This window comes from Vulpes lagopus, chromosome 11, assembly GCF_018345385.1.
Source record: "Vulpes lagopus strain Blue_001 chromosome 11, ASM1834538v1, whole genome shotgun sequence".
NCBI classification, from domain to species: domain Eukaryota; kingdom Metazoa; phylum Chordata; class Mammalia; order Carnivora; family Canidae; genus Vulpes; species Vulpes lagopus.
The window spans coordinates 27,842,738-27,861,528 of NC_054834.1; the positions used below are offsets into that span (position 1 = coordinate 27,842,738).

The following is an 18,791-nucleotide window of genomic DNA, read 5'->3' on the forward strand; positions in this document are numbered from 1 at the left end:
ACTGAGCGTCGGCTTCTTTGGAAAGAGTGTGCACACAGCCGTCTGCCCCCCGGGCCTGTTCCGGTGAGAACCCAACACGACACAGGACTGACGGTGCCACGTGCGGAGGGAAGGGGCTTTTCGCTCTATGGTCCTAGGGTGGAACTCTCAGGCAGGGCAGAGGGCATTTCTTTCCCCTTTACCTCCCAGCCACAGGCATCCTAGCTCCTCCCCTGCTCGGGCCGCAGGGAGGAAGGTGCTGAGTTGTTCAGGGCTTACAGGGCCCAGGGGCAAGACAGGAACCAGGCAAAACAGCTTTTATCTGTTTATTTAAAAACAGAATATCATTTTTATGTACAAATATGCACATATTTACACAAAAAAATGTACATACCAGGAACCCAGATCTTTGGGTTCCACAGTCAAAGTCCTGGGCTGGCTGGGGAGCAAGGGATGGCATCTCTCCGTTGGCCCAGAAATCCAGCAGATTTCAGGCCAGGGAGGGTTTGGGCAGTTTAGGTTTTCTTGCCAAGTGCGTCAGAGGGGCAACACTGGATCGTAGGTAGACCCCCCCCCCCCAGACCCACAGAAACTGTCAGAAGAGCCCCAGGTTAGAGACCCCGAGGCCCACTTTGGCGGCTCCTTGGCCCCACCCGAACTCCCTGCCCCCCTGGGTCTGTAATCCCTACCCGGTCTCCCCTACACCACAACCAAAGCAGGAGCTCAGTCACCCACCCAGCAACCTCCCCAGGGACAACAAGCATCATGGATGTAGCCAAGAAGAGACACGCAGCCAGGGGAAGGGCTGAGGGGCCCCAAGGAGCCAGGACCCCACCCTGTCCCCCTGCAGCCGGGGACAGAGGTGCTCACATCCCAGCCTCAGACCCCGAGCACCAGGCTCCCTCCTGGGCAGCTGTCTGAATCCCAGGGCCTTGAAGGAGCACCTTGCAGAAGCATCAGCGTTAACCCCCTGCGGGGGTTGAGCGAGGTCAGCTTTGCGACTTCCTACGCTGGCCCAGCTCTGACCAAACCAAGTAATGACAAACGTTCAGATCAATCAAAAGTTTCTTTTTTTAAAAAAAAAAAAGATTTGTTTCTCTTATTAAAGTATTTGGAGGAGTATTCCTTAAAGAAACTCCTCCAGCAGGTTTATTTATAGAAAATATGCACATGCAGCAGGCCCAGAGGCCACCGAGGCCACCAGAGGGCGGGGGCGTCGCCGCTCACAGCTCTAGCCTCTGGGGGACCCCTGGGCTGGCGGCACAGTATCTGCCGCCCTGGGAGCCCGGCTCCCCAACCCAGGAGGCCAGAATCCAGTTCCAGCCATGCCTGCACACCTGGACCTGACCCCCCCGCCATCTCCACCTCTCGCCTCCAACCTCTGTGCCATTAATACTGCTCTGGGGTCTGAGGAGATGACCTGCGTTTGCAGGTAGAAGTCACACAGCCACACGACACACAAGCCAAACCCACCACGGTTCACTTGGACTCGGGCAGGACAGCACGACACACACGTGGGCACGGGCACTCCCCCCCCACACACACACACGGTGAGCGGACACTCACACAAGTGCACATGCACACAGCCACCTGCACACACACGCACACACACACTAGGAGGACTCAACCGACAGACAACCCCCCATCGTCGAACAGAAGGGTTGGAGGAAAAGGTCGAGCAGTCAATGGAATGGGGGGCGTCTTCCTCAAGAAATACGGTGTTGAGGGAGGCCCCCGAGATGAGCGAAGTTTCCCCAGGTCAGCAGAAGGAGCCAGGGTCAGGGGAGGGAGGCAGGCCTGGGTCAGACCAGATGCCCCCGCCCGTTGATGTAGATGCCGTTGCCCGTGGGTTTGGCCCGCAGGGTTCCGTTCTCTTGAACAAAATGGTTCATGGCCTGTTTGATGCCTTCATCCCGGTCTTCCTCGTCCTCTGCCCGCCCAGAGCCTGGGGACAGCAGTTCGGTCTGTGTCTCAATCTCCCGCACGGTGGTCAGCGTGGAGTAGCTGCGGCCCTCCGGCTCTTCACTCTGCAGGCCAAGGACAGCGGGCTCCTTAGGAAGCCGGCGCCGCCCGAGGGCAGGGGTGCCGCTTGGGGAGCGCTCGGGTCAGAGGTCAGGTGCAGGCAGGGGCGAGGCTCCGGGTGGAGGCCGGGGCAGGCCAGTAGGCGGGCAGGCCAGGCGGGAGCAGAGGCGCCCGGGCTCCGGGGCGCTGGCCTGCCGCACGGGAGCAGGAGGGGGCCCGAGGGCAGCGGCGGGGACGCCGGCGGGGCCGGGGCCTCACCATCACAGAGCAGCTACTGTTGTCCTTGAGACTATCGGGGTGGCCCTCGGCTCTCAGCCCTACACTCTCCTCCGGCTGTGGGGCCCGGACACGGGGGAGGAGTCAGAACAGGGCTCGGCCCCGCCCTCCTCGCCTTCCCCCGCCCGACCTTTCCAGCTCTCCCTGACGAGCCGAGCTCCCCCTCCCCACCCCGCCCCAGCACCCCCGGGGCAGCCGCGCCCCCAGCCCCAGCCCCGCAGGGTGGGCTCCGGTCTGCAGGGGGGCCCCGGGCACGCACCTGGCTCCTGGGGTCCGAGTGGTGGGAGTGCAGCCTCCGGATGGAGTTCTCCCGGGTCAGGGTCAGCTCCTCCTCGCTAGGAGACACCCGCGCGTTAGGAGCGGCGGGCGCAGCGCGTCCCCAGGGGCGCCCTCCTGGGCCAAGCCCGGGGCCACGCCGAGCCAGGGCGCGGGTGTCGCGCGGTCCCCGCAAGTGGGAATGAGTGGCTGCAGGTGGGGCGTGCGTGTGCGTGCCATGTGGGTGTGACCCCACCAGCCGCGGCCCACCTGCCCCTACCGTCCCGGGTCCGGGTCCCCCCCCCCCCCCCGCCCCGCCGCTCACCTGGGCTTGGCTCCCAGCTTGCTCCCCGCCCGCAGCCGCCCGCACTCACTATTTCTGGGTCATCTGCTGAGCCTTGCGCCGGTGGTACCGGGACATGAGCACCACCACCACCACCAGGAGGCAGAACAGGAGTGCGGCGATCACCCCCACCACCACCACGGACGCCGACACCAGGTCCACCTGCTTCCCCGGGGCCTCCTCCGGGTCTGCGGGAGACCCCCGAGTCTGAGCCGCTGCCCAGGTCCCGGGCACCCCCGCCCTCACAGGCCACCTCCTCGCCCTCACAGCCCGGTCCCAAACCGCCCCTCCACCTGCCCCTCCGCGTCAGTCCCCCGCCCCGCCCCCCCGCATCAGCCCCCCCCCCCCCGCAGGTGCCCCGGGCTCACCGAGGACGTCCACCGTGACCTGGGAGTCCCTGGAGGACAGCTCATTGCTGACGTGGCAGACGTAGGTGCCGCTGTGCTCGGTGGTCAGCGGAGGAAAGCCCAGCGTGTCCCCCTGCACGCGGACGCCGCTGGGCAGGGGCCCGTCCAACCTGGGGGACAGGGAAGCTGGGGCGGGCGGCGGCTGCCACCACCCGACATGCCTGGGCAGCTCCCCACCGCCCTCCCCACGACGTCACCCAGAGCCGCTGGCTGTTCCCACGGTGCCCCTCCCTCCCCGGGGCAGGTCCGGGCAGAGGCCCCTTCTCCCGGTGCCCGGCCTGACCCGGGCACCCCCACACACACCCGGGAACAGCTGCACGCGTGCCATCCCACCTGCTCCGGCAGCTGTGACATCACCCAGCACCGGGGACCCAGCGGATGAGGCCACCAGCCCGTGTGGCGGGGCGGGGTGGGGGGGGCTCCCCTCTCCTATCTGGGCCCCACGTGCTTGGGAAGCACACACACGGCAGGGCGCGCCCGGGCCCGAGGCCACACGCAGGGCTCCCCTGCTCACATCGGAGAACATGCCTGGGGTAGGTAGGGTCACCCCCGCCACCTGAAGCCCGCCCCCCTGCCCTGGTTCCCTGGACATCTCGGACCCCGCAGAGGCGCTGGCAAAGCTGCAGTGGTCACAGTGTCAGTGTGACAGCAGTCACAACACCCTGTGCCTTTTTGTCCTGTCCACTTTGGGCACATACGTAAACACAGACAATATTAATATTTAAATATTGTATCATATTTCATAATTTTGAAGTAGGGGGAGAAGAAAACCAAGGACTTATTGCCTGATTCCCTACCAGTGACCACATATCCCAGCCTCCCTGGTGCAAGTCAATAATAGCATTTGGTGACGGCGCATATTCTTGTGGAGGCCTGAACGTGTGCCCCAATACATCTGGGGTTAGGATATATTGTCCCAGCCCACAAGGAGAACACGGTGGCCCTGTGAGGGCAGGAGCCTGGTCCCAAGCGAGGCCCTCCCCCAGGAGCCAGGTCCCTACCGTGTCCAGTTGTATGAGGGAGGGGGGTGCCCCTCACTCAGACACTTGAGTGTAGCGCCTTCTCTGCCAACCTGCCACAGTTTTTGGTCTTCAAGGCCCCTCACGGAGGCCTCAGCGAGGACTAGAATGGGAGGTGGGAGGAGAAAGAAAGGGAATGAGGCTTTCGATCATGCTGTTCCATGACCTGATCATGCTGTTCCCTGGAGGACCCCTGCCCCCTGCCCTCCCTCCTCACCCCCAAAACCCCTTCTCACCCTCCCAGTCCCTGCCCTGTCCTCCTGTGCGGCCAACCTAGCCCAGGCCCTCCTTGCTGGGTCCTCGGCACGCCATCCCCTCCCCTCTCTGAGCTCAGAGTCCAGTGATTCATCTGGGCTATGAACCTCTAGGTCCCTCGGAAAAGATTCACACTTTTTCTGAATCCCCTGCAGTCCCTAGCGGAGTGCTGGCCACAGGACAGGTGTTTGGGAAACGCTCCCTGATTCTCCAAAGGCTTCAACCCGACTTATTCGTACATTTCTTTAACAAGCATTTGTGGAGGCCCTCCTGTAGGGTTAGTAGGAACAGGAAGAAGCCCTATGCTCGAAGAGGCTCAGAGTTTAATGCCAGGAAGACATTTTCCAGGTTACTGAGTATGAGTAGCGTCTATGCACCAAGTGTCGTGTGAGATGCTTTGCCTCTGTGGTTTCTAATTCCCGTCAGAACCCTGTGAAGTTCCCATAATTATCCTCCTGCTGCTGCCGGGAACACTGCAGACGAGCAGGACTGAGCAACCCCTGGCAAGCAGCAGAAGCAGGGCTGGTCCGGCCGGCACGGGGGCCAGGCTGCGGGGCTCACCGCCCTCAGCAAGCCTGTCCAGCTGCATGTATGTCTAAGTGCCTTCGCCCCGGGTCTATACCCAATTCTCCCAACTGCGCTGTGGAGCAGGGCAATGTCCTTGGTAAACAGGAGGACACTGAAGGTCAGAGAGCTCGGAGTGATCTGTCACGGCCACACCAGGGGGCTTTGGGGATCCAGCCTGGCCAGACTGGCGTGGCTCATCAGGGTCTCTGTACCCAAGCTCCGAGTACTCACAGGCCACCTGGAGGACGTGGGTGATCCTTTGATCCTGGAGCAGGCCAGGGTGGGACACCACGCAGGTGAGCGGCTGCCCGTTCATGCTGCGGCTGGGCACCAGGTGGAACTCCGAAGTGACGGCTGCTGAGCGGGAGTGCTTGAAGGAGCGGCTGGACGCCGTGCCCTTGACCTCCGTGTCCCAGGTCACGCTGGGGGCTGGGCTGCCCTCTGCTGTGCAGGAGGCTGCCAGCGTCAGGCCCTGGCCCTCTTCAAGCGCTGGCCCGGGGTTCAGGGAGGGCAGGGGGGGCACTGCAGGTGGTGGGAGACAGGGGTCGTGGTCAGCACACCCACCAGGAGTCCCTGCCCCGTCCCAGCTCAGTCGTCCACAGGCAAACATTTTCAGGCTCTTTTTTCTTCTCTTATTTCACCGACATAGACACCAGAGAAAATTTCAGCTGACTTTGTACCCTTCTCTATTGTTTGTTTTTTTTACCTTTTTTTTTTTTTTTAAGATTTTATTTATTTATTTGACAGAGAGACAGCATGAGTGTGTTGGGGGAGCAGAGGGAGAGGGAGAAGCAGGCTCCTCCCCATGGAGCAGGAAGCCTAAGGTGGGGCTCCATCCCAGGACCCTGGGATCATGACCTGAGGCAAAGGCAGATGCTTCACCAGCTGAGCCACCCAGGCGCCTCTGGATCATTTTTCAATAAAAATAATGAAGTAAATTTAAAAAGTAACCAGATACCATCTATATCCTATAATAATAGCCATCACTTACAAAGCACTTATTATGTGCCAAGTATTGTGCTAAACACTTTATAAATGTTATTTCATTTCATCTTGTCAACAGACCAGCAAAGTAGGGATCATCACCCCTGTTTTACAAGAGGAAACTGGAGCTTGGGAGGCTAAATGATTTGTCCCAGATTGTCAGCTGTTAGGGGACAGAAGCCTAGATTTACACTATTTCACCCCCAAGGCTAGTGTTGGATAAAGAGAAACTAAAGGCTTTATTTTTATCTTCCTAACCTTAACAGCTCCAGCACAGAATGAAAATGACTCAACTAGACCATAAGTCTAGGGCCTCCGTGGACCACAAGAACCCACAGTGCAAAGTGGTGGTTTAAAAGTGATGGTGGGGGCACATCGGTGGCTCAGTTGGTTAAGTTTCTGCTTCGGGCTGGGGTCCTGATCCCATGGTCCTGCGGTTGTGATCCCAGGGTTTTGGGATCCTGTTCCGTATCAGGCTCCCTGCTCTGCCAGGAGCCTGCTTCTCCCTCTCCCTCTGTCTCTCCCCCTGCTTGTGTGCTCTTTCTCTGTCAAATAAATAAATAAATTCTTTAATAAATACATAAATAAATAATAAAAGTGATTGTGGTCTCCAATCCAACCACATTCACTGAAGGTCCAGATCAAGGAAGGTGTCAGCCCCACGGGTCCTACACAACCACACTGGTCAGGGCTGGGTCTGCGTGTCCTTATCTCAACCCACGTTTTAAAACCATGGACCTCAGGGCAGCCCTGGTGGCCCAGCAGTTTAGCGCAGCCTTCAGCCCGGGGCGTGACCCTCAAGACTCAGGATCGAGTCCCGCCTCGGGCTCCCTGCATGGAGCCTGCTTCTCCCTCTGCCTGTGACTGCCTCTCTCTCTCTCTCTTTCTCTCTCTCTCTCTCTCTCTCTCATGAATAAATAACATCTTTTAAAAAAAAAGGAAAAACATAAAATAGAAAATAAAACCATGGACCTCAGGATGGCGAGTGAGGCCATGAATGAGTACTTTGGGCAGGACTGCTGCAGGAACTAGCAAGTGTAGCTTCCAGAAGAGGAGAGGCTGGGGGCCCCGTGAGGGTGTGTGGGGGGGAGTGACAAAGATCCTCAGCCCTTTGAAAGGCTGGCGTGCAGAAGACAGAATGAGCCTGTGCCCCCTTGCTTCAGAGAGCAAAGGTGCCCAAGGCTTGGGGAGCGGGCATCAGCAGAAGGAAGACCCGCCCAATACATGGATTCTTGTCCAAGGCTGGAGGAGCTGCACGCACTGAGCCGCTGGGGTCCCTTGTGGGGGGGGAGTTTCGGGGTTGGCCGGGAGGATGGTCTGGCTGGGGCTCCCTCACCGCGGCAGGACCACCTTTTCTCCCCACCGCGGAGCACCCACCGGTGCACCCACCCATGCACCCACCCGTGCACCCATGCACCCACCCATGCATTCCTGCAGAGCACATCTCTTCGTATCCCACCTCCTGCCCCGGGAGGCCCAGGCTGCCCCAGGCCGCCCCGGGCCTGCACCCCCAGCCCAGCCTGCAGCCCACTCACCCAGCACGCGGAGCCGCAGCCGTGCCTGGAAGCTGCCGGCAGGGAAGGTGCTGACGCGGCACTCGTACTCGCCCTCGTCGGCCTGCACCGCGTTGCGCAGGAGCACGGCGCCATCCAGGGGGCTCCGTGGCGGCGGCGGCTGCTCCACGCGGCCCTCGTAGGCCGCGCTCACGTGCAGCCCGTACTTGGAGTGCAGCAGCGCCAGCTCCCGGGCGCCCTCGCCCGCGTCCACGCGGGCCCACGCCACCTGCCCCACCTGCTCGCCGGGGTCTCCTCGGTAGAAGCAGGGCAGCTTGGCGTCCTGGCCCAGCACCACGGTCACCAGGTCCGAGGTCTCCAGCTCGCCCGGCCGGCACCGGCCTGCAGAGGGCGGACAGAAGCGGCCAAGATTAGGGGCGCCCCGGAACCCCGGAACTCCTGGAACGCTTTCTGCTTGCCCAGCGCCTTTGGTCCATTACCTCATTAGATCCACAAAAGGATCCCAAGAGGTGGGCGTCATTATCACCATTTAACAGATGAGGAAATTGAGACCCAGGGACAGGAAGTGACTTGCCTAAGGCCACCGGGGCGCTGGCTGCAGGCGTCACACCCTCTCCCAGCCCCCGGGATTGTGTCCTGAGCCATCCTGAGGTGGGAGGCTCTGCACGGAGGAGAGACCTAGCCTCTGCTCTCAGGGAGCTCACAGTCCTCTCCGGGAAATGGGTTTTATGTGCATGAAGACGGGGAAGCCATGGACAGACTTTCACAGAAGGTTCGATGTATCCAGGGGAGGTGGAGAGTGAATGCTTTCTGGAGGCGTGGCTGGGAGCCAAGGCAAGGGTCGAAACAGTTGGCGTCTGGGATGGGGCATGTAGTGTGGGAAGGGTCCATCCCGAGAGGCCCTTCGAGAACATTCTTTTCATGGCTTGAAGATGAGAGACCTGGATTCCCAGAGAGAAGAAGGTATTCTATGTGGGAGGAATGGCACGAAATGAGGCTCAGAGAATGAGCTAGTCACTGAAGACAGAAAAGCCCCGGGTCAGAGGCCCAGGGGCATGAGGTCAGGGCACATGCAGCGACAGGGTCAGGATGGGGAGCCACAATCAGAGGAGCAGAGACCGGGACCAGCGAGGATGGGCGAGTGCGTGGTGCGCAGCGAGGAGCAGTGCAGAGCACCCAGCGGTCTCTATCACCTAATTTTCAAAGAAGGATCCCTTTCTTGCCCTGTCAGGACCTGAGATCTGTTCAGGAGGAAGAGAGACATTTGAGCACCAATACGGAAACGTGTGACCGTCCCTGAATTAGTGCTCGGTGCTGCGTTGCAGGCTAGTGGTGGACCTCGACAGTCGACAGTCGCTGGGGACCTAGGTCACGTGGGAGGGCCTCCTGGGGAGTTGGGGAGGAACAGCAGGGGGAGAGACCCGGAAAGGGATTCCACGTTGGGGACTAAGGTGGGCAAACCCAAGGGGTGGGGAGGCTGGCTGGTTGGGGAAGCAGAGAGGGAAGGACACACCTAAGGCAGGGGGCTGTTGAGCAGGAGAGGAACGTGAGGGCAAAGGAATTCTCTACTACAAGATGCCGTAGGCATCTACTATGGCAAGGGGCCAGGGGCGCTGTGCCTCCGACCAGGGAGTGGGGACACTGAAGCCCCCAGACTCACTAGGAATGCTTGGTGCTGTGGGATGGGGATGAGGGGACCGCCCTGGCGGAGGCTCAGCAGGACTAGATCACTGACCAGAACGGGAGGTGCAAGACAAGAGACAAGAACAACCCCTAGGTTTCTAGGATAAGCAGCTTAGGAGGGAGGCAGGGCCTGGGGAAGCTCATGGTCCGGGAGAAATAAATTTGGAGCCACGGAAACATAGGGCTGGGGGCAGAGTGAGGGCTCTCTCTGGGATGCCAAGAGCTCCTTGCCTCGGAACCTATATCCAGCAACCCCCAAAAGTGCAGAGCCCCGACCTCCGGCCAGCAGGTCACACACCTTGCTCACGCGCTGCCCCTCCTGGAAGGCCCTCCTCCCTATGTCTGGTGGCTCCGACTCGTCACTGTCTGGATAACTCCTACTCATCCTTCAGGACTCTGCTTAGACATCACTTCCTCCCAGAGTCCTCCCTTCCCCAGGCGAGCTGCCCGTCCTCTGTTCTGCCCCGGCGCCCTGCTCTTACCTCTCCATAGTACTTTATCCCCTGGATGGGCCTCCCCCCCAAGAGTAGAAACTGGGTCTTGCATCACATATGGAAACTGATTCAGTGCTCAGTGGCATGTGGTCTGCATTCTTGGCACGTAATTGGTGCCCAATTGCCATGAATGAATGAATGAATGAATGAATGAGAAAGAGAGACAGGCAAAGTAGGAAGAGAAGGAAAAGTAGAAGGAAAAGGACTGAATCTTTGGTTGGGCTGGGTGGACAGGGAGGGGTTGCCGTGACAACCGGGGTGGAGGCAGGATAGGCTGGCTCCCTGGGCTCCTGCCAAAGGGAGCAGCTCCAGACTGCACAGAGGGAGAAAGAGGTGGGCGAGGGGGCAGCTCTGGAGGGAGAAGGTGAAGCCCCACTAGAGTGGACTGGAGGGTCCCACTGAGGCACAGCATGGGTCAGAGGAAGGGGGCCCCCCGGGGCCCTGCTAGCAGGGGCACAGGGAGGGAGGGAGGATGCCTTTGAGAGGACCTGAACGGGACAGACCTGCAGGGCCAGATACCAGGGCCCTGACCTGCCTAAGCCGGTCTTGGTCCCACCCAGCCCAGCCTGGGAGTCCAGCTAACCACCGCACCCCTCCCAGACACCTCCTGCGGGCGCTGGAGGAAGCAGGGCTGCCCCGGGAGGGCTGGAGGTGGGCTTGAGATAGGGGCCCATCCCCCAGCACATCCTCTGCCTCAGACACCGCTGTCTCTGCAGGCACAGGGATCCCAAGCCCTGCTCCCCCGGACACCGGAACATTCCGAAAGGTTATTTCTGGGACAATGTCAGATGGCATATTTTCCATCCCTGTCCCTACACTTGCCAACCATCTGCCCCTCTCTGCAACTGATCACCCACATCTTCCCCAACATATACGTCGTTCAGGGCGCAGCAGGCATATGCCTGAGTCGCAATCCTTGGTGTCCCTCCCTGTGAGTCCAAGATCCCTGCTCCCTGGTGACAGGCCCCAGCTTTGCAGGCAGAGGTGCCCAGGAGAGTCCCTTCAGGACCTCCCCCACTGCCCTCATCATCCTGAATCCACTATCAGGCGGGAGCATCTCAGCTGAGGACAACATCCTCCTCCAGTTCCTGCACACACGTGCATGCACACACGTACACACACCTGCACACACACATGCGCACATGCACACGGGCTGCAACAGAAGGAAGCAAGAACTGGGGCTCTAGGATCCTTGTCCTGGGCTCGCTGGACCCAGAAGCCCAGACTGCCAGGCCAGGGCAGGCCAGGACTGCCTCCTCCTCCTCTCCCCCACCCAGTGCCCGTCCGGCGTCAGCATGATGATGTCACCGGAGCAAAGGAGACACACCGCCTGCCTGGTGAGGTCACCCCGCGGGCATGTAGTTGCCAGGCCGGGCCAGGCCCACGGCCCCTTGTGCGCAGATTGTCTGCTGAGGCCGGTGGACTTCGCTGGCTGGGCACTCCTCCCTCGGCCGTCCCCACCCCTCCTCCTGGGGCAGCACCAGGACGCAGGTCAGGGGCCTTGGTGATTCAGATGCCGCACAGCAGCAGGCCGAGCCACAGCCGCCACCAGCCACCAGCTTGCGCAAGGGCGAGAACAGGCCCGACTGGCCAGACGGGATCCCTGCCTCAGCCTCCCCCACCCCTGGCCAGGCCCCCACCGGCCTCATTGGGGCCCTGCCCTCTGCGTACCCCGCCCGCTCCCAGACAGGCCCTCCATCCCCGGCCTGGGTTGCCCGCTCTCTACCGGGCGCCTGGGTCCCGACGTCCCTATCAGAAGTGGCATCGGGCAGCTGGTGCAGACAACGGCGTCTTTGGGGACAGAGGCTTTGCCTAATGAGAGGCCACATCCCTGCTGGTGCGGAGGGGGGCCTCGGAGGGGTCCTAGAGGTGGGGCCGTGAGGATGAAGCGAGTCGGCATGAGCCCTGCACGTCTGAACGGACGATGCCTTTGGAGAGGGCCCGGCAGGCCTCAGCGCTGCCGCGTGCGCGAGCGGCGGCTCCTTACTTGATGGGGGAGGGGGTTGCACACTTGTATGTGCCCACATCTCATCCTTAGGAAGGTGACCGTGCTTGGCTGAGTTGGGAGCGAGAAGCCTGGGGTGGCGCGTATGTGTGCATACGCATGTGTGCGCGTGTGTGCACACACGTCTGTCTCCCACGTCCGCATGCGCACGTTCCCAGCCCGCGGAACTCCGAGCACAGAATAAATATTTTGATGTCGGCTTCTCTTGGCTGCCGCTGTCTGTCTGTGTGAGCTGCCCTTGGTCGGCAGTGGGTGGCTCAGCGCCCTTGCCCCTGCGTCCCAGCTGCAGTGTAGCCAGGTGCCCCTCCCCACCTCACCCCAGACTCCAGGGCAGATTCATCTCAGGTGGAGGTAGGTACCCAGAGATGAGGTCACTGTCCCTCCAGGTGATGGGAAATTGCCATCCAGGGCTCCCCAGCAGAAGCAAACAAAGGCTCACCCTGCCCTTGCTCCTCAGGTTCCTACTAGAAGGACTCCCACCCATCTCACCGCCCCCCCCCCCCCCCCCGGTGCCCCCGAACCCCGCTGGCTCCCCAGGAGGCCTCTCCCTGGGAATCTATCAGACCTCTGCTTCTGCTGCCACCACCAGAAAAACCTGCTCTAGCTCCAGGCCTAGGGTAAGGGTTGTCTGGTGTGGGTTTGGTGGGAAGGGGGGGATCCTGCCCGGGGCTGCGGGGAGGGGTCCAAGCTGTCCAGGGGCTCATCTTCCTTTGTTAACTCTTGCTTCCCTCACCCCACAGCAGCAGCCTCTCCCAGACGGAGCTGAAATATGAGGGAGAGTTTGGGGTAAGAAAGGACCTGGGAGGAGCCCTGACGTCTCTGTCCTCCCCTAGAGGACAGGTAACATCAACAAGCCAGCAAGCCTGTTTCCTTCCACCCTTCTCCCCGTAACCTTGGCCTTGGAGTGCTGAGGAACTTGGAAAACCAGGAGGTTCTCCCTCTGCCTTCATCCCCGTCTCTCACTTAGCCCCCATTGTCCTAAGCCCCCCAGCTTAGGGAGAGCTTCCCAACTCGGGCAAAGTGCCCACCCACAGATTAGTGCCTGGGGAGGGGGGCCACACCGATCACAAAGGGAGGCGAGAACAATGCAGGAGGACAGGCCTTGAGGCAGCCGGCTCTGGCCCAGACACAGCTCCCAGCACAGATAAGTCCCCTAAACCCCCCGGAGCCAGAGTCTGAGCCGGGCTGAGTCACCACAACAGCCACACTGTGGGTGGGAGACCCAGAATTCTGCTTCTCCCAAACTCCTGAGATCTTAGCCACCCCCCACCCCGAAATCCTGCCAGCCACCTCCCCACAAAGCAGGGGCCAGCTCTGCCCCACCCCAAATCACAGCCCCAACCCAGCTCTCACCCATCTTGAAGGCAAGCGTGGAGGGGGTGGGGTGGCCAGAAAACTATGGGAAGAGCTCCTGAGGCCAGAGGCTCCAGGTCCTCCTCCAGCGCCTCCTCTCTGGGGCCTGGTGGCCCGCCCTGAGTTTAGCCCCCAGTTCCCAACTGGACCTGGACCTTCCTTGCAGATTCAGTTTGCAGGTCCAGCCCTGAGGCTCCCGCCCCCCATCCCTCCCGACTCCGTGCCCACTCCCAGCCCTGCTCTCCGCTGGCCTCCGGTCAGTGCTCAGCCAAGCCGTGGAGGCCAGCAAGTGGAGGCGGCCTCTCCTCTGGAGGCTCGCTCCCTGCGGCAGCCGCCCTCCTCGGCCTGGTGGGCTCCGGCCGCCGAGACTGTGCTCCAGAAGCGGGGACCATGGGCTCTCGCTGCCATCGCGGTAGCCGCACTCCCCTTAGCCCAGGCCCCTGAAACGCTGGGGGGGGGGGGGGGGACCATGGTCACCGGAGCCACAGGGCTTCCCTGGCATTCTCCTCGGTCCCCGCCGCCTTGGGTGGGGAAGCTGGCCTCCCTTGCTGGCTTCCCTGGGTTTGGGTAGGTCCTTTGGGAAAGGGCCTGCCCCCCTCTGTAAACAGGAGTAGAAAAGCAGGGATGGGGCCCCTCCCTTTCGAGGAAACTAACCTCAGGTAGAAAGCTGATCCTAATCCTTGGAGGGCAGACCACAGAATTCGGGGGAAACCCTCACCCTCTGGCCCCACAGGACCCCGTTGGGCCCAGACAAAGAGCTAGAAACTAGGGTCCTACTGGAGAGGTGTCTAGATTTGGGCCCCTCAGCCCTGGGGCAGGAGATGAGGGAGGGGACCTCACCCGGAAACTCATCCCATTAAGAAGAGACAAAGAACTGTGGTGTCAGGCGCCTCCCAAGCCTGGGCTCCTCTCCCTGGCAGGGGTGGGGCAGGGCCCTGGGGCTCAGAGCTCTAATGGCCCAGGAGTCCGGGGTGGGGGGTGCACTGATTTGCAGCAGGGCAGGTGCAGAAGGCAGCGTCCAGGGTACAGCCACCTCAGGCCCCCCTGAAAGATGGGCCAGGATTCCCCCCCCCCCCCACCGCGAGCAGCACAGCCAGACAGACCACCTGCTCCAGCCCCCAGCGCCTCCCTGGCCAGCAGGCCTGGATGGTCCCACGGCTGCAGGGCTGTCGCGATGGAAGCCCACGGCCACCGGCGGGTCCTGCCTCCTGCCTGCCGAGTCCACCTTCTTAGTTACCCAAGGTCACCTAGCAAAATAATAGCAAAAATGGGGCCAGAACACAAGACTCCTGACTTCCAGTCCAAGGCTTTTTCAGAGACAAGAAACCCTCCTGCTTCCCCAGGGGCTTTATGCACAGAAGAGCCGGAAAGGGGGTGGCAGCGGAGGTGGTCATCAGGCCGGGAGCCGGAGTCCGAGTTCCTGGCCTCAGAGCACCATCCGGGTCTACGGAGGCCTCGTAGCAGCCGCAGACTGGAGGCTCGCTGGGCACCAGCTACTCGGGAGGAGCCTGGGGCCAGGGACCCCCCCCCCCCCCCCCGTAGCCGGGGCACCTGCCCCTCAGGCATTGGGCAAGGTCAGGGTGATGCCTTAACTACGAGAGGTCTCCGCTCCCCTTCCCTGGGCTTCTCTTAGCACAGCCTTTGTGTCCTGGAAACAGAAGGCGGGGACCAGGTCTTGTTCCCCACTGCGTCCCCAGCATTTAGTGACCCGGCTGGACTCCTTGTGCGCCCAGATGTACCAACCTTTAAAGGGTGAGGGGCTGGGAGACCAAGATACTCACCCAGGCCGTGCTTCTAACACTAGTAATCTTTTTTTTTTTTTTTTTTTTTTAACAGAGTACAAGCAGTGGATGGGGGTGGGGCAGAGGGAGAGAGAGAAAGAGAGAGAGAAAATCTCAAGCAGGCTCAGTGCGAGCCCAACGTAGAGCCCGACGTGGGGCTCCATCTCATGACCCCGAGATCGTGACCTAAGCCGAAATCAAGAGTCTGCCCTTAACCGACTGAGGCACCCGGGCGCCCCTAACATGGAGTAACCTTAGGACGTCACTTGCCTACCTATTTGTCTTTGTAAAATGAGGCAGTTCGAGCGGTGGCCTCTCTGAACCCTTCCATGTCCTCAGACCTCATGGCTCCATTCTTCAGGGGTGGGTAGATCCCCCAGAAAAGTGGCTGCCGAGTTCCCTGGCCCCAGCGACCAGACCCCACCCTCTGGGCCTGAGCAAGTGAGGAGGGTTGTCTGGAAAATGGGAATTAAGTCAGGGGTAGGAGGCAGGGGCTGGAGCTCAGTATCCTGCGACTGGAGACTGGCCAACGACCCTTCCATCCTTCCATTGTCAGATCAGGGCAAGGGCAGCGGCTGCCCACCCACACACCTATGCCTCATTCTCCCGATGGCTTCCGCCGGGGACAGACAGGGCAATCACTGCTGGGCTCTGCTGGACAAGGAGGCCCCCTCGCAACGGCTCCTGGGCTGACCCAGGTAGGACTCTGACTTCTGAGGACCAAGATTCCCCAGTCCCTCCTTATGCTGGGAACAGCCGACGGGATCCCACCGTGGCCTCACTGTGCACACACATGCAGAGACACACGCACACGCACACACACACTCTCTCCCCCACTCTGAAGATAAGTTCCTGTGATTTATATCTGCTATATATGCATTAGACGGGAGTAACATGAGGCATCTGGTCAAGAAAAGAAGGGGACAGGGAATAAACAAAAGGAGACCACACCCTGTCTAGAAGGTGCCCTACCCTAGACCCCCGCTCATCTCAGATCACGCCCCCCTGAGCACCCTGGTGTTTAATAGGGAGCCCAGGCAAAGAGAGGGGCCAGAGCGAAGGCCCAAGCTCTGAAGTCCTCTCCCAGCAGGTGCTCCCCCCCCCCCCCCCGCCCCGGCACTCTAGCACATCATGGCAAGGGGAGAAGCCAACAGGAGTGCCCTGTCCACTCTCCAGACATCGGTCTTCCTACACCCTGATGACTGCAAAAACCAGCTCAACCCTGAGTCAGCCCAGTGCCAGTCAGCAGTTTTGCAGCCTGGGGGTGGGGGGGGCAGGCGAAGGAGCCTTCGGGAAACCCTGGGGTGAGAGGGTCCCCATCTGTTCCTCCTCCCTGCCCACCTGCATGTCTCTTTCCCCAGATGCAGGTGTGGCAGAGGTGGTTGGGGATCCGGGACCTTAGACAGAGTGACATAGCCTGGGGCCGGAAGAGGGTAGAAGGGGAAGAGTGACACCGGCCCTTCTGGGAGTACTCGCAGTGGGGGTGGGAGACAAATAGGTCCCTCAGTCCAGAGTCAAGAGTATATTTATTTGTGCGCGTGTGTGTGTGTGTGTGTGTGTGTGCGTGTGTGAGCGCTGGCTCGGCCCCAGGAGCAAGGGTCCCCATGGCTCAGGCAAGTCCTACCTGTGAATGATGCCAGGAGCAGCAGCAGCAGCAGAACCTCGGGCCCCCACATCTCGGCTCCCAGGGACAGAGGCATCCGGCAGAGGCAGAGCTGTCCGGCGTTTCTGAAGCTCCACTGAGATCTCCCTGGGAGCCGCGCTGGAGCTGGGGAGGGCACCCACCCAGGAGGCAAGAGGTCACGGAGTCCCCAGGCACTGACACACCTGCCGAGTCCTCTGGGGTCTCTGCAGGGGACCCAGCCCTGCTCTACCCACCCAGCTAGAGCTCCCCCCAAAAAAGCCGTGGTCGGGAGCTCCAAGCTCCCCCAGAGCTGCTTCCCACGCCACGGCCAACAACGAAGGCAGAAACCTGGGAACCTGCTCAGCAGGTCAGAACAGGTGCGTCTCCGGGGGGTTGGGCCTGGCGCGGAGACTCAGCAGCCACCGCCCCCACGGCCAGGCTAGCTAATGGGCGCCAAGGAGGGAGGGGAGGCGGGAAGGAACTCGTGGGGGATCCCACCGGCAGCTCCAGGGCCTTACCTGGCAGCACGGAAGGGGCTGCGGAGGGAGGGGCGGGGTGCAGAGGCCGGGGGTGCGGCAGAGGAAGGCCCAGCGTAGCTCAAAGACGAGGCACCAGGCCAGGAGGAACAGGGGCAAGGCCCTTGTGGGTGGAAAGGAACCCAAGCATCCCACACCCCTGCCAGCCCCGCGGCCTCCCCAGGGCCTCGCCTAGTTCCCAATCTCCTGGGGGGCTCAGCCTTGAGGCTGCAAATCAGAGCAGGCCAGAGCTGAGAAGGCCAGGGCTGGCCCACACACCTGACCCTTCGGGTGAGAAAGACGCCCCAAGAGGAGACCGGGCTTGCTGGGGGGCACGCAGCAGAGGTGGTAACACGGGGGTTCTCGGGCATCTCTGTCCATGAGACAGGGATTCAGTTCAAAGACCCCGGGGAAGGAGCAGAAGTGACACCCTCCCCAGTCCCAGCGGCTGTAGGAGAAGCCAAAGGACTGACAAGAAATTAGCCCCACGGACTCCTGGCCCCCCAGCAGGCCCCCATCTGAGCGGCAGCGCCTCCTTGCTGCCTGGCCAGGAGCCCAGAAGTGCATCAGCGCGACTCTCCACGGTCGTTTTACCCTTTACCCCGTGGTCATGTCCATTTTGAACCCCGCCCCTCGCCGTCCCTGTGTCCCTCTAAGTACACACACACTTGGAAGGGTCTTACGCATAAAATGTCACCACCAAGTTACACAAAAGCTTACTGGCCAGCCTGGGATAGCCAGAGGGAGGGGTTTGACTCCCACCCACCCCCCAAAAAAACTGGGTGAAGGGGAGGGGCAGGTGGGTAAACACGGAGCTAAATGCGAGAAAGGGAAATATAGGTTTCACTTTGCAGCAGGGCCCTCTTGTCTGGCGGGAGGCAGGAAGGGGTACCGAGAGCAGCGGGGGGTCACCTTGCAGGGAGTGTTTCCCACACCCCACACCTCCACCTCTGCCGAAGTTGAAAGCTGACCCCGAACGCCCGCATCTTCGAGTTTTCTCAGCTCCCCACCCCCGGGGCGAGCCTGTCCTTCCGCAGCCTCTGTTGTGCCCCATATTAGAGCTCACATACCCCCATCATTTGTGCACATCTTATCTCCTTAAATAAATGTGAGCTTCAGTGCGCGAAACACTGACCAGAGCCTGCTGTGTGCCAGGGCTTCGGGGGGTGTGTGGGGACGAGGGACGGGACAAGGGACGGGCTCTGGGCTCCTGGAAAATCAGGCTTGTGCTGGGACCTTGTGTCGGTGGCCGGCGCTCGGGCAGCCGGCGGCCCGTGGTGGGCGCTGAACACCTTTAGGCCGAAGGCGTGAATCTGGGAGGCAACGGATGTCAGCACGGAAAGGGGGGCCCCGGAGGGTCAGTCCAGGGGGCATGTTGCATGCCCTGAGCCCGAGCTATCACCCAGACCGTCACCCTGCCTCCGGACCGCACCCCCGACTCCAGTCTGGACCCACTCTTGGCAGTGGCCGTGGCAGTGACCTCTTCCTCCTCGAGGGCTGTTTCCAGCAGGTCCAGGGTAGCCCCAGGGCCCCGGCCGGCCGGATGCCCCAACTCCCCAGTTTCTCTCCACCTCCACCTTGGCAAACCCCTTCCCCTCCAGGACGCAGGTCCCCGCCTGTGCCGGGGGAGCGGCCTCACCCCGATGCTGCTTTGAGATCCGCTGCGGCAGGGGTGGAGTAGGGCCAGGGGGAATGGGTGGGGGGAGCATCCCGTG

The 18,791-nt window shown here is 61.3% G+C and overlaps 1 protein-coding gene across 2 annotated transcripts; it reads right to left on the reverse strand.

Annotated features, from left to right (window-relative positions):
* Positions 1-292: 292 nt before the first annotated feature.
* NECTIN4 (nectin cell adhesion molecule 4) lies at positions 293-17,391 on the reverse strand. Of its 2 annotated transcripts, XM_041773339.1 has the most exons (10): positions 17,080-17,391; positions 16,562-16,705; positions 7,643-8,002; positions 5,355-5,645; positions 4,284-4,404; positions 3,244-3,392; positions 2,907-3,063; positions 2,537-2,612; positions 2,260-2,334; positions 293-2,006 (listed from the first exon to the last, which is right to left on the reverse strand). In XM_041773339.1, the coding sequence occupies exons 2-10, from the start codon at positions 16,635-16,637 to the stop codon at positions 1,782-1,784; spliced, it is 1,530 nt and encodes a 509-aa protein (XP_041629273.1). In that variant the 5' UTR covers positions 16,638-16,705; positions 17,080-17,391; the 3' UTR covers positions 293-1,781. The 2 variants fall into 2 exon arrangements, with proteins under 2 accessions (XP_041629273.1, XP_041629274.1); XM_041773340.1 differs by lacking the exons at positions 2,260-2,334; positions 17,080-17,391 and having other exon boundaries at positions 16,562-16,906.
* Positions 17,392-18,791: the final 1,400 nt, after the last annotated feature.